This window comes from Onychostoma macrolepis, chromosome 19 (assembly GCF_012432095.1).
Source record: "Onychostoma macrolepis isolate SWU-2019 chromosome 19, ASM1243209v1, whole genome shotgun sequence".
NCBI lineage: Eukaryota > Metazoa > Chordata > Actinopteri > Cypriniformes > Cyprinidae > Onychostoma > Onychostoma macrolepis.
Window position 1 is genome coordinate 25,338,649 of NC_081173.1, and position 15,926 is coordinate 25,354,574.

General features: G+C 34.8%; 1 protein-coding gene across 2 annotated transcripts in view; it reads left to right on the forward strand.

Moving 5' to 3' along the window:
• trappc9 (trafficking protein particle complex subunit 9) overlaps window positions 1–15,926 on the forward strand; it is a 224,263-nt gene that overhangs the window by 15,630 nt on the left and 192,707 nt on the right. For both annotated transcript variants that reach the window (XM_058753279.1, XM_058753280.1), the window contains one exon: window positions 4,512–4,655. In XM_058753279.1, coding sequence (XP_058609262.1) covers window positions 4,512–4,655 — 144 coding nt within the window. The remainder of the gene's footprint in view (window positions 1–4,511; window positions 4,656–15,926) is intronic.

A 15,926-nucleotide genomic window follows, 5' to 3' on the forward strand; every position in this document is an offset into this window, starting at 1 on the left:
TTTAGGGTCCTTAACTATATTCTCTTTAATATGAAATCCTCTCAACCTTCTGCCCGACTCTCACATGCATGGAATGATAAAGACGACTAGCTACAGACGCAGCCTGAGGGTTTGCCTATATCGTTCAGAATACTATGAATTGGAAAGAGAAAATCATTACCATTCTTTAAAGACGACATAAAATGGCATTTGCAATACATTTATCCTTCATAATGTGACACATTACAGAGTGAAACAGAATATTTAGTCTAAGGATGTGTAATATATAATAAAACCATAACAAATTGTTTTATTTTGGTGCAATGTGTTGCCCCAAATTGTGGGGTTTCTTGAGGAGGTGTATTCTTTCTTTTTAAAGTAATTTTTTGTAATTTTCACATTGTGGACGGAAAAATAAGAGAAAAGAGTAGGGACTCATCATGTCTAGAGACCAGAATATTCCAGAGAATTGCTAACCACTTAGCAACCACCCAGAAACTGGCTACTGCATAGAAATGCTCTAAAATATTTTAGAAGAGCTTGGAAACCACCTGGAAACCCCTGGCAAGAAATGTTCTAAAAACTATTTAGAACACCTTAGCAAGTGCATAGCAACACCTTGGCTACCACCTCTGACAACGGCGTAGTAATGCTTTAAAAACTATTTAGAACGCCTTAGCAAGTGCATAGCAACACCTTGGCTACCACCTCTGACAACGGCGTAGTAATGCTTTAAAAACTATTTAGAACGCCTTAGCAAGTGCATAGCAACACCTTGGCTACCACCTCTGACAACGGCGTAGTAATGCTTTAAAAACTATTTAGAAAGCCTTAGCAAGTGCATAGCAACCCCTTGAAAACAACCCCTGACAACGGCATAGTAATGCTCTAAAAACTATTTAGAAAGCCTTAGCAAGTGCATAGCAACCCCTTGAAAACAACCCCTGACAACGGCATAGTAATGCTTTAAAACTATTTAGAAAGCCTTAGCAAGTGCATAGCAACACCTTGGCTACCACCCCTGATAATGGCATAGTAATGCTCTAAAAACTATTTAGAATGCCTTAGCAAGTGCATATCAACCCCTTGAAAACAACCCCTGACAACGGCATAGTAATGCTCTAAAAACTATTTAGACAGCCTTAGCAAGTGCATAGCAACCCCTTGAAAACAACCCCTGACAACGGCATAGTAATGCTCTAAAAACTATTTAGAAAGCCTTAGCAAGTGCATAGCAACACCTTGGCTACCACCCCTGATAATGGCATAGTAATGCTCTAAAAACTATTTAGAATGCCTTAGCAAGTGCATATCAACCCCTTGAAAACAACCCCTGACAACGGCATAGTAATGCTTTAAAAACTATTTAGAAAGCCTTAGCAAGTGCATAGCAACCCCTTGAAAACAACCCCTGACAACGGCATAGTAATGCTCTAAAAACTATTTAGAAATCCTTAGCAAGTGCATAGCAACACCTTGGCTACCACCCCTGACAACGGCAAAGTAATGCTCTAAAAACTTATTTAGAACGCCTTAGCAAGTGCATACACTCTAAAAAAAATGCTGGGTTAAATACAACCCAGTTTTGGGTAAATATTGAACAGAACACATGCTGGGTTGTTTTCAACCAACAGTTGGGTTAAATGTTTAACCTCACCTTCTGTGCAGTAACCCAACTGCTGGGTCAAAACAACCCAATCCCTGGGTTCGTCCATATTTTACCCAGCGTTGGGTTGTATTTAACCCAGCGATTCTGTCGGCAAAATCATTAGTTCAAAGGCAGAAAATATTATTACATTTTGATAAAAGATTTGAATAATGTGCACGGATGAATCAGGCACAATAAGACAAATAGCATTTATAAAGAAAATAAATAGTCAGTTTTGATTTCACATGGACTTGAAGTAAGATTTACGAGTGCCGTCTCGATGCAGACCAAGCCGTTCCGTCATTTAGATATATTTACTCTTCTTACATCTTCATTCTTTATTTATGTCAGGCAAAACAGCTGATTTAATGTGATTTTTGCATTGAATGGGTGATGTCATTGAGAGTAGGAGGTGACTGCCCCTGCAGAGACTGTGGAGACCCCTCGCGTGTGTCCGCTGAAGCTGAAGGGTGACCCTGGCTTACTGAAGCTTTAAGTGAAAGAGAGAAGAGGGCTCAGGTCAATAGAGACACCATGGAGTGCAGAGAGAGAAGAGAAAATGGGTTTTTAATTGGCCTGGGAGTTCTCGAGCTCAGCTCTCTGCGCACAGAGAGAGCGAATATATCATCAACCTCTGATTGATTGCGTTTAGCTCAACCATTGTGCACAGGGATTTAGAAAGTCCAGTGAAAACACAAAGACCGAACACAGAACTGCAGCAGACCCTGGAGAACTGTAAAACGCTTCCTGGAGACTCAGCGGCCTGTTCTCACCAGCCGTTCTGATCCCTGAACTACAGGGGGATTTCTAGTTGAAGAGAGAGTGAAGTGGCTGTTTTTAATAAATGGCAGCTAAATGTGCAGCAGCTGTTGTAAATGGTAAAATTTTTATGGGGTGATGTGTTAATGAATGAATTCTGGGTGTGCAGAAAAATCAGCGTTGACAGTGCATGCTTTTATTGGTCCAAGTAATGTACTGTATTGAATTTTTCAAAATCTGAGGTTTTATTTTTCCCAAACTTAAAAAAAAATGCTCCCTCATGCATGGATCAGATATATTTTATGATGTTTATATTTTTTGTTGTAATTTAATTTGAACTGTAATATATTGCATATATTATATTATATTATATTATTAATATATTTAATAATAAATGTAATATATTAATATAATTTAATATATTAATTGTACTAAATTAAGTATTATTAATATTAAACTAATTTACTAAAAAGATCCCACTTGGACGTCAAGGTAACAGTAAGCTTATATGTTGCATGTTTATTTTACAGAGGTTATTTCAATGATCGGATTATACCAGACATTTTTTTAAAAAATCTGATTTATCCACATAGACGATATTTACAGCCTGTATTGTCGCCTAATATGTTTCTGATGTTGCTGATACTCTGTAGTATCTGCTAATGGGTGTCTGGATGCCAAATGCGTATGGAAATTATATGCAGATAAGGTTATGTATAGTAAAAAGGTTTGCTTATTATCCATTTATAGTTGCTTCCAGGAGGAGACATCTTGGAAATAAGGCTTGTGCATTTACATATAATATTCCATCAACTGCGATTTGGGCAGAATCTGGTCTGCTTAGGGTTTTATCTTTTTTTTTTTTTTTTTTTTAACATATAAATAGAAAATGTTATATAAATACAAATTCTATAGCTAACACTTCTTAAGCACAATTTGTGTAGAAACAGGGCACCGCAGGAAAAGAAGTGGGAGGGGAGTTATTATTTAAATAAAAAAATTTTGTATTTTATTTTATTTTATCTTGATCGCATTTGCTATTTAGGATGGGTGGTATGCAAATAAGGATGAATCTGCAATGTTGTATGTATGACAGCAAAAAAAAAAAAAAAAAAGCATGTTTATTTAAGCAAGTTGCATCCACTTCTCATTTTGGAAATATGTAGAAATGTACTCTTTAAATACATGTTTAACTAAATATGGCTTAAACCTTTAGTAAGAAAGAGAAAGTTAAGAATCATCATGATTGCTTCTTGTTTGAGCATATTGAATTGTGGGATATAGTGTCTGTACTTCACGCTTTAACAGTAGGTTATCCATGAATCCCATGCGTGTAAACTTTAGTAGTAATGTAGCACTCTATTCCAAACAGTTTTTTGGAGACTGCTGATATCTGTTTCTTGATTAAAAAGCATCAGGCAGGAGAAATGTTGCAGTTTTTAGATCCTTTGGTTTGGTGTGCAGACAAACACTCTCTACTGTAAAGCTTAGTGTGGATTTGCATGATTTGATAGTAAGGTAAGTGTGAAATAGACGGTCATGTGAGCGGAAGAACTGTGTGGAGTGATAAATCCTCACAATCATTCCAGAGCTGCTGCTACATTCTTCAGGAGCAGCACGGATCAGCTTCACCTCACTCTCTCTCTTCCGTGACAGCCGTGCGAGTCGCCTGATGGATGAGTTTTGTAACTCAGCTGTTGAATGATGTAATTTAGGACTGTAAATTTAATGATGCCTTTCTGACAGTTTGAGCAGAAAAAGATGCTGTATGTACAAACAAAACTTGTTTGAGTTTGACCTTCCCATCACATTATATTTAATCAGTTAAAGGGGACATAAAGAACAAGGTTTTGATGGACAATTGTTGTCAAGAAGTCTTAAAGGTACAGCCAAAAAAACAGCCTGTGAAAATGGTTGTTAAAAACCAAATGATGGCTTTTCTTATAAGAAACTTCATGAGGGGGAAAAAAGCTGCAAGAGTGAAGAATAGGCTACACACAAAAAACAAACAAAAAAAAATCTAAATACAGTCTGAAGGTGGAAACACAAAGGCTCATGTGAAGTAAATCCATCAAAAGTGTTGTTTTGTGTGTGTTAAATGCTTTCTCCTCCTCTCTGTTTGTAGGGACCCATCGCGGGTGGGCGGCAGTGCAGTTACGGTTGCTTCATGAGCTGGTTTATGCATCTCGTCGTATGGGGAACCCAGGACTGTCTGTCAGACATCTCTCTTTTCTACTACAGACCATGCTGGACTTCCTCTCTGACCAGGGTAAGATATGTGGCGAATGCACCAATGCCCTCAAACTTTACACATTTAGTTTTAAGGACCTCCTGCTGAGTTGTAGATGCTGTCAGCTCATTTAGACACCCATCATGTACCCAGAGAGATTCAGACAGACAGACGGCACTCATCTAAAAGACAAGAGATGAAAAGAAAGAGACAGTGAGGATAAAATGTTCACTAGAGTGCGTTTATGTAGATTGATTCTGCTGCGCTAAGGACTTGTTATTGTATTTTCAGGCCTGTATTTTATGGAATCGTCATATTATACTTTCAGTCATTGTCTTTTTAGAGGGTCATCTCTCTCTTTGCACAGTGACTTATTTTCTTCATTCCTTAAGAAGCGTGTGTGTGAATTTTGAATGCAAGCTACTTTTAAAGTGCAGTTCACCAAGGTATTCAAAATAAAGAAGTTAAATTACAGTCAAGTTACTCTTTTAAAAAAACAGCTGGCTTATAGAGTCTCTAACAAAAAGCACAACTGTTTTAAAGCTCCTTAAAAGGGTAATATGTTTAAAAAGACCACAATTATAATACAGTGAAATATAATATAAAAGATACTTTATAATTATAGTTTAATCTATTTTAATTATACTAATTAGTGGTATTTTCTATTAATCAATTGATTATAGTTTAAATATATTCTAGTGAATGAAATTAATAACTGTTAAATAAACTAATATTAATAACATTAATAGTTTTTTGTAATTAATGAAATAAAAAGTGTATATTTAAAATATTAAAATATTTATTTGACGTAATAAAGATGTTCACTGTTTTAGGAACAATATTGATTTAAAATAATTTGTAAACAATCTTTAGTAATTTTGCTTTTTATCCTACAGTGTTTAAAAGAAGAGCTAGATCTGAATTAAAAAAAAAAAAAACTGAACTACTAAAAATATGTGTTGGTCCCTATAATTTAAGTTATGGATGTACGTTCGTATGTGTGTTCGCATGTGGCTCTGTGTGGTGAGTTACCTGGATTTTCCTGAAAGCCTCCATGTCTTTGAAAAGAGATTGATGTTGTTTTTTTGTTGCTCAGCCATGGTCCACTTCACAGCGTCCTGTCCCCACAGAGGTGTGCTGTAATCCTGTCTGCCTCACACACACACACACACACACGGTCAGGCCTGCAGCTCTTGGGTATTGAGCTCTGTCAAGCTTATCATTTCCTACCAGACAGAACAAATCCAGAGTTCCCTCGGCTGAGCTCAGGGATTGGTCGAACTCTGTTTTCAACACAGTGTCAGAGTAACAATGGCTCCCTATGTTCTGATAAAACCCATTTCTGAACTCCTCTCTCCTCTGAGAGCCAATCAAATCACTCTTATTTAGTCTAACGAGCAATGTGATCTGTTTTTGGGCATTTAAATGAAATCTCGGGCCTTCTTTCGGAGTTTAAACTGGAGCATGAATACTTCAAGTTGATGTCAGATGTTTGACAAACAAGCATATGATGATATGTTGTAATCTGGGGTTGTAATGACTTGCACGTTTGTTAACTTAAATAATCCTTTCTTTATGAATGTGGCATGTGTGAGAACGAAGGTATTTGCAGGTATTATTTCATTGACATTTAATAAAAAAAAAAAAACAGCCTGAGAGAATGCTGAAATAAGCCTTGAAGCCAATTCCTCTTCTTGTTAATGTTTAGTAGACATCTAAATAAGACAATTTTACCTGCGTTAAAATACTATAGAACTCATTATAATCAGTGACGCTGTCTACACTGGATGCTGCGCTGCAACACGACAAATTCCTGAAAGTAAACTGATGCCGCGTTCTATTTAAGACACATTGACACATTTTCAACGGTCGCTTTGTCGCGTCCGATGTAGACACGGTGTAAGTCTTCTTTTGTTCCGCAGACGTTTTCCTCTTTTGTTTTTGTTTTTTTGTCCGCCATCTCTATCTTTCTGTCGTCGGTCGACTTGGCTAATGTCCATCATGACTCATGTGCACTGATGAGCGCTCTCTCACCGCATCATGAGTAGACACGCCCCTTACTGCTGATTGGCTGTTTTTTTTGGTACTGGCCCAACTCAGTTTTCTAAAGCGTTTTTGAAAAAATGCATTCCCCACCTTTAATCGTGATATTTTCCCCCTCCCACTCGTGCTCCGTTTAGGTCTGGTTCCCACAATTCTGTATTTTTATATTGTCCTAGGTGTCACAAAGTTGTTTATTCTTCTTAGTAATGTCAAAAATGAAGGGAGAATTAACAGTTGCTTACAGGCTTTATTATAAGCTGCGTTTTTCTTGTGTTTGCATAAACCGCCAGATCAGTCATTGTTGCTATTATTATTTTTTTATTAAATAGTTGAAATGAAAAGTATTAAGTTGTTCACTGAGGTATTCATTTATTTCTCATATATTTGTTTTCATAGATGTATTAATTTACATACATTTTAAAAATGTAATTTCATAATTTATTCTCATAATTTATTCTTTTATTTTGTTTACTATCATACAATTTTGAGAGAAAATTTAGTTTTAATTGTTTTATGACTCAATAACAGTTTTCTGTGTTGTTACAGGCACTTTCCATGAATAAGATACAAAATAAGGCAGAGGAGACCAATATTAAGTATTATATTAGCTGTTTTATGTTGTAGAGACAAGCTAGTATGGAACTGGTTTGTATATATTTATGAACTTTGCATAAATTAAAGAAAAAAATAGTTTGATCTTTTTTTTTTTAATTCAGCATCTTCTTTCTTTTTGCTTACTGTCATATGTTTTCATGTATTTATTTACATACATTTAATTTCATTATTTATTCTCATACTTTATTCTCTTTTTTTATTTATTCTCATAAATTTATGAGAAAAAAATAAATGAATTGAGATTTAATAAATAAAAATTTATGAGGATAATAAAAATCGTTTTGTCCCATAGCTGACAGGAGACGGATCACATGACCTCTTCACTCCCATTGGTAGTCATTCTGCATTTGCTTAAAGTTAAACGTTTCTCAGCTTGTTCAAGCTGGAAGTGCCTACATACTGTTAATATTACTAAAATTGACCATTTATTGCTGTAAATGTACAATTCCACACCGTTTTATGGCTGCAAGTCCAGAGGCTTTAGGGATACCACTATGGTTTACAGCTCAAATTTAGTTCTTTTTTAAGCTCAAATGTAGAAGTTGAAAGTTTGATTCATTTTTTGCAAGTCAGTTTGTTTGAATAGTGTTTGTGTTAGTCAACCGGTTTAAAAAATGACTCCTTTGAGTCATCGCTCAAAACATTTACCTATTTATTTATTTATTTTTTCAATATTAGTCGAATGCTGCTGGTCACATTATATATTGCATATGGTTTTACTTTCAGGTGATTTATAACATTTTGCATGTTACATATTAACAAGAACTGCTTTAGAACATCAATTTGTTCATAAATCGGACATCACTACCACAGTGTTGGCTTTACAGAAGTTCCCCCCATCTTTTGAATTGTAGTAAGCGTCCCACTGTTGACATGATTGATGTTTGATTAAGGAGAGCTGCTCAGTCCACCTGAATTAAAACTGTGTGCCTTCTGAGAGCTGAGGTGAGGGGCGACAGTTTCAGTTGGTCTCCTGCCGCTTCTTGTGATTTTTATCGCTGGAAGCATCTGTGCAAAAGCAAAAGAACAGATAGTACAGTCATATCACAGTCCGCCCCGTTACACGCTACTGTATAACGACTAATGATTTCCTCTTAGCAGCAGTTGTTAGAAACGCCCTCAACACAAAGACACTGTACAGAACGGAGGCGTCTGATTTAAACGCATCTGCTTGACATTGATCAGTGTCGATCTGGACTCTTGACGGGATAACAGTGCAGGAGAGAGTTTCTTTTAAGTTAGCACATGAGGGGTGCCGTCTTTTTCAGCCCTGACAGAATGATATTAGAAGAAAAGATGGGGATGTTTTATTCAAGGCAGAGCTTTGTAGTGAACAATTACTCTGCCTACAGATAACAGGTGGATGCTTGTGTTATGAAGTAATTAATGAAGACAGAGAGAAAGAGGTGGAGAAACATATTTGCAGATGTGGAAGATACATGCTTCTAGAATCTAGATGGAAGAGAAAACGATAAAGGTAGAAAGAGAAGTTTATATGTGTTTATTTTTTCTTAACAATTTTTATATTGTTATTTAATTTTATGCTGTTTAATTTTTTTGTTTTATATATTATTTTTATTTATATATATATATATATATATATATATATATATATTTAATTTTAACAGTTTTATGACTCGGTAACAATTTTCCATGCTGTTTCTGAATTGTTACAGGCGCTTTTCATAAGATACAAAATAAGGCAGAAGAGATCAAAATTAAATATTATATTGGCTGTTGTATTATGCAGTAGAAACAAGCTAGTATGGAACTGGTTTGTAGATATTGATTAACTTGAATGAATACATTAAAGTTTAAATTGATTTATGTATTTATTTATTTTAATGAACACTACTCTTCAACGGTTTGGGGTCATTGCAATTTAAAAATAAAATACACTTTTATTCAACAAGAATGCATTGCATTGTTAAGAAATAACACTGTAGTATTTTATAATGTTACAAAAAATCTATTTCAAATAAATGTTGTTCTTTGAAACTTTCCCCAAAATTTGAAGCAACACGACATTGTTTCAACATTGTTAATAATAAAAAAATGTTTCTTGAGCAGCAAATCAGCATTTTAGAATGATTTCGGAAGAATCATGCGACACTGGAGTAATGATGCTGAAAATCCAGCTTTGCATCACAGGAATAAATTACATTTTTAAATATATTAAAACATAAAACAGCTATTTTAAATTGTAATAATACTCTATAATATTACTGTTTTACTGTGCATTTGATGGGATGGACACAGCCTTGGTGAACAAAAGAGTCTTATTTTGAGACAAAAACATTTTTTTTTTTTTTATTATATTGACCACAAACTTTTCTAATAGCTATCACTACAAAAATATTTGAGATAAATGGAACTTTTTAAAGCCATAAAGTCTACCAGAGAAAGACAAAAGACATTGGTCAAGCAAATCTGATTATGAGTTGGCTCTCTGGTATTGTGAATGGAATAACAGCGTATGTTGTTCTAAAGAAAAGTGTTTATTTTCCTAGTCTGTAATTGTCTTCTCTGCTGATGTGCCGAAGTAAGTGTGGGGTACAAGAAAACTGTCACAGCTTGTCATCACTATCCAATCAAATTTCAGTGGATAAAAACAAGTCCTGCCCTACATTATTATTCCCCTCTTGAATATTTGTTTTCAAGTTAAATGTGTTGCGAATGCAGTTTCATGTTGTTTTTGAGTACCTCACTGTACAACATTTTCCCCAAGTTTAGGAGTTTATTTTCAGTAAGCAGATAGAAATGATGGGTAAAAGACTGAAAGAGCAGCAGAACAGACTGAGAGTGATGCTGAGGAAAAGAAAGTGATGATGTCGGCTAATTAGTATTTTGTCAAGTTTCATTTGCCAGCGCTCACATGTCAGCAGGGTTGTGTTGTCTGCACGGCGCAGTGTGAAATGAGCTATTTGAAGTATGTGTTCGGCTGCTATTTTTGACGACGTTTGTGAAGACAAATCAAGAATGCCAAATAAAGAGCTTCATTTAGAGAGCTGGCGAACGCACTTGAGAAATTCTCACCGGATGAAAGGTGTAAATTGCAACACAGAGATTCATTTGCAGCTCTGCACTGATGTCTGTGGTGTTAATTTAGTTTTATTTAGAAGTTAGTAGCACATTTTGTGAATGGATGTGTCTAAATGACCTGGCGAGGCTTTACCTGCAGGAAACTGTGTTAAAGAGACACTTTGATTCTGTAAATGTGAATTACCGGTATATTAATTGTCTAAAAAAAAAAAAAATGCAACCACAAGGCACGAAGATAGATATTCTAAACCTTGATTTTATAAACTTATACTATGCTTTGAGAGAGTATTGAGAAAAGTGATAGGCTTGACTGTATAGACTTTTTTTAGTTTTATTTACACATGTGCAAAATACATATCTCACAGAAATATTGCCTGGTCACATTTCACTGCAAAATGAAATTGTATTTTGCATAAAGCATTTTTTTTTGTAATAATATGAATTAATTTTTAGTTGTTCAAGTGCGGGGGTTCACCCGATCGGAACCAAACCAGTGCAGAAAGATTTTTTGGACAGTGAATATCAATAATTATCAAAAAAACTTTTGACTCACCATGGCAAAGGGACACAAAACGTTCGAAAGGTACAGGGCCACTTTTAGTAAAATGCCTATAACTCCTGAACGAAATGATATATCTTCGCCAAACTCGGAACACTTATGTAAGAGCTCAAGCTGAGGTTACAGGGAAAACAAATGCGGAGATTGGCCACTTGGTGGCGCTATAAGAGGGAAAAAACATAAAAATGGCTATAACTAGGCAACCATTTGTCCTATCAACATGAAAATCGCTGTACATGGTCTTGGTCCAAAGTGCCACAAGTGTCTATGGGGACATTTGCATATCTCAAAAAACATGGCCGCCATTGGCCGATGAAGTTTGAGCACCTATTAGACAAGGTTAACTCGGTGGGCCTGTTTGACTCATGGCCCCAAAGGTCTGTGAGAAATTTGAAAGAAATCTGCCACTGGAGGGCAGTATCGCATTTTTTGAGGGTGAAAACGATTGTACATTGCACGGTTTTCCGCACATACACACGATATTCGTATCGAATGATGGACCTCCTCATTCCGAACAACTTTGTCTCTAGGACCACTGCTGTCAATCAAACTGTTTTTAAATGACTCTCTAGGTCAATAATTATCAGAAACATGTTGAAATTTACACTTTGGGAAGCTATAACGGGGTCCTTTAGAAAAGGGGCCTGTCCAAATATACCCAAAAGCATAAAGCCTAACCAAAACTCAAAACTTCACGAAACTCGCTGAGCACATGCGACAGGTGATTCTAAACAAGCATGCAAAATTTCAGGGAGATCACACCACGGCTGGCGCTATAAAAACATCATATTTCTATGGTAAATCACCTGGATTTGTCAAAAAGGCTTTTTTAATAATTGATTTAGCTGGTTACAGGCTTGCTAAATAATATGTAATGTCTTTTTCCTTATGTGCTTAAATACCTAAAGCGTTTGAACCCCGGTAATCGCTGCTTGCAGCTATATTTGTATGAAATTAAAGTCAAATTAATTTGAAATTAATGTCACAATACAAGTAAATCAGTAGTGCGAAGAGTAGCAGTTATTTTTCGTTGGCAAAATATAATATCTTATTTCATCTTTTGCTTTTGGAGTGAGCTGTGACCTGGGTACATTGCCCCAACCCCCATAAAAAAAAACTAAAAAAAAAAAAAAAACTACTATGATTAGTATTACTATGATTGTTATTACAAAACAAACTTTTTATTTTATTAGAAAAATAAAAATATAGAAATGTAAATAAAATGTAATGTAATGTCTAATGTTATATATGTGGCATTCAGTCATATGCAGTCATGTACATGGACTGAAAGTTTGTGTGAATCAAAGTTTGTTCAGACCCTTTAAACTGAATAAAAACCATGGCCCCTCTGGTCTCTGTGGCCCTGAGCTAATCTCACTCTCATACAGCTTTAAACAAACACACTCACAACCTTTACAGCCCCCACAAGCTACACACTCACTAGGTCTCTCTCATGGCCAACACACACACACACACACACACACACACACACACACACACACACACACACACACACACACACACACACACACGCACCTCACTAAACAACCTCTTTCTCACTTTCAGGCTCTTGCTAAAAGCACCCTTGTCCCTGAAATATTAAGCGCGGCTCTGGGGAGACTGGGAGAGGGAGAGATGTTTGTGACAGAAACACGGACAAGCAATTTGAAATGGATTTTAGGGACGATGTACCTGGTGAACGCTTTCAGAATATTTAGTGCTCTTTGCTAAGCCAGGCATAACTATTAGGATTGTTAACAACTGCATAGCAATGTTCTAAAAACATTTATAAGTTAGCAATGCCCAGCTACCACCCACAACACACTAGCAACAGACTAGTAATGCATTAAAATGCACAAAATTTTAGTATAGCAATATGCTTAAAAGCACCCGGAACTCCTTAGCAACTGCATTGAAATACTGCTGCTTTTTTTTTTACTGTAGTCAGTGTTATTTTAGTGTTTAGTATTGTTTAGTAATTGTATATTTTATAGCATTTATTAATATTTAAAATAGTTTTTTTATATTTTTATTTTATATTTATATTTTAAAATTTAATATTTTAAATTAAAATTTTAGTATGTTTTTGTGATTTTTTTATGTACATTTGTAATTGTTATTATCGTTTTAAAATATTTATATGTAGCTTTAATTTATTTTTATTTTTGTTTTAATTGTAGTACTTAAACTTGTTGCCTTGATGACTGACTGACTGACTGACTGACTGTTTAATTTTTTTATTTAATAATTTTGTTTTATTTATTGTATATTAATTTTATTTTTCTTTATAGTTTTTAAAATTTTTAAAATTTATTAGTTTTTTATTTCTCAGCTTTTAGCTTTATTTTAATTGTATTTATCAGCTTTATTTAAGCTTTTTAATTTATTTTATTTTCAAAAATAAACACCCATTTAAAAAGATTAGAGTTTGTTTTCATGATATTTTAAGAGGTACATCTAATGGTGCATGTGCATATGATTGTATGCTTGTCATTTCTATTTTTCTGTGTTCTGTCATCTAAAGTCTCTCCCTCAGCGGCTGAACCCTTTCATTTAATACTTGACTCGAAAATTTACAATATATCAAGTTAGTGACCCACGCGTCGTCTCTTCAGAGGCTGTGCAAAATCAGTAATTATACCCTGATCAGACGGCATGCAATTACATGCAGTTTGAATATGATGCCTTTTGTGAATAAAGACGTTATGAAACGGGATGCAAACCCTCATCTGAACATTTCATAAATTGTTTAGCGAGTCACTTTTCCCTGACTGGCCCTTTCCTCACATTCCTGGATGTTGATGGTTTCCATAGCAACAGCCTTTCCCTCTCACAGCCGAACGATGCAGACGGCGTTCTGCGGACCTTTGCGATGGACCGTAGTAACGTCCAATCTATTCCTCCTCACTGAACTGCTGTAAACAGCAATTTTCTGAGTCAGTTGTCAGTTTGCCGTCTCCTCCCAGCTTTGGTGGCTCTCAATTTACAACACTTTTTTTTTGCTTGTGCATTTCTTCCTCCAATTGAGAAGCATTTGTCAGCATGTTGCGTGTTTGTTGGGTTTAGTTGCTCATCTGCAGTCAGTAATTTCATTGCAGTGGACTTTAGCGCCCTGCTTATGCATTATTCATAATTTATGTGACAGTCATCTCTGCTTATATCCCGTCAGCAGTCCTCGCATCAACCTGAGCGCTTGAGTTCATCTCTGCAGACAGCTGCAGGCTTTTTACCTCCTCAGTTATGTTTTTAGACTTTTTGTTGAGTCTGTGACATTTTCGCATTACACACTTTCTCTTTCTTTTTTTTCTGTCCTGACCCATCAAAAACGCTTTAGTTAAAATGTTCTGCAAGGAAGAAAGAGTTGTTTTTCTCAGAATGCAAAATCAGGGAGTTCTAAAGGTTGTTTTTTTTGTGAGTAAATGTCTTTTTTCCCCCTTTTACTGTGCTTTCATTTACATCTATACGTATTTATTTCCATATGTTATTATTTGTATTTAATTATTTTCATACAATATATAGTGTGTGTGCGTGTTTGTGTATGTATATATATATATATATATATATATATATATATATATACAAAGAAATATATAGTAACAGCATCACCAATAAAAAACTATATATATATGCTGGGCGGTATGACCAAAAATTTATATCACGGTATTTTTCAAAATTATACTGGTTTCACGGTATATGACGGTATTTATTTTTTTTCATGCATGACCGGGTGTTAACCACATTTTCTACTGATTGAGAGAGGAAAAACTGCAGTAGATTGACTGACTTAGAATGCCCTATTTTTCTGTCATGATGAGAAAATATTGTAGAAAAATTCCACACTAAATAGTGACTAAACACGACTCATTAATACATGTTAACCAGGAGTCACTCTCATTTATAATAGCGACATCATCTGATAAAATCCACATGCATCTAGCATTACACTAAAGAGCGGCTACGCGGTAGTTTTGGCTATATTACTTTTTTGTCTCATGCAGCGCACTGCCTGCTTCTGAGTAAACAAAAAAAGAAACAAAAAAAAAGTGCATAATATTAACAGACGAACTATGCTCATATTTATAATTCCAAACAGTCGCGATGCGGCCAAATGAATGCATATATATATATATATATATATATATATATATATATATATATAATAATTTATTTCTTATGAAATATATAGATTAATATGTATAAATATAGTTATAGCTAATTATACAAATCAGACATTAAAAAAACATTAATATTAATTTTGTGTAAATATATTAAGGAAGTAAAGTGAATTGTGTGGTTTTATGGTGATGCTGTTTATTTATATATGTATGTATTTATTTATTTATTTATTTTCGTATATTATTTATTCATTTCAATATAATATGATATATATCCTTGTATAAGTTTTATAGGTTGATATGTTTAAATTATTTATAATTATGCATATCAGCCATTGAAAAACCTGTTACTATCCATTTTATGTATAAAGAAAAGTCAAAGTAAAATGACCTGAGAAGGCAGTTTAATGCAATTTATAGTAGTCATAACGCACTGGATGGTGTTTAGCTGTAGACTGGTTTTGGAGCTTTTTGTCCAGATGTTCCTCTGAATTTGAATGAATTTTGATTAGATCTGTTTTTAAGAAGTGTATCTGCATCAGTGAGACAGATCGTCTGTGAGATTTAGTTTCCTTTGTTCAATAAGAGCTGGCAAACATCCATGTGAGGTATTTCCTGCTAAATGAATCATTTCACACAGAAGACGCCATTTGATTACCAGTGACGTCGTACGAGAAAAATCTCAATGGGCGATTTAACATTTTTTCACCCTGTTAATTGGGGTCACATGCAAAGGCCACATCAGAAAGTGTGAATACCTTATGTGTTGGGTTTCTTTTGTTGTAATGTTTCTGATTAATGCTGAGAACCGAGGAAGGAAGTGCTATGAAAATCATATGATATATAAATATTTTAAAATAACTTAAACTGTGCCCAGATGCACGGTGGAGATAGAAATATGATTAATTTATACTGTTTTGTATTTTTTCCTTTTAT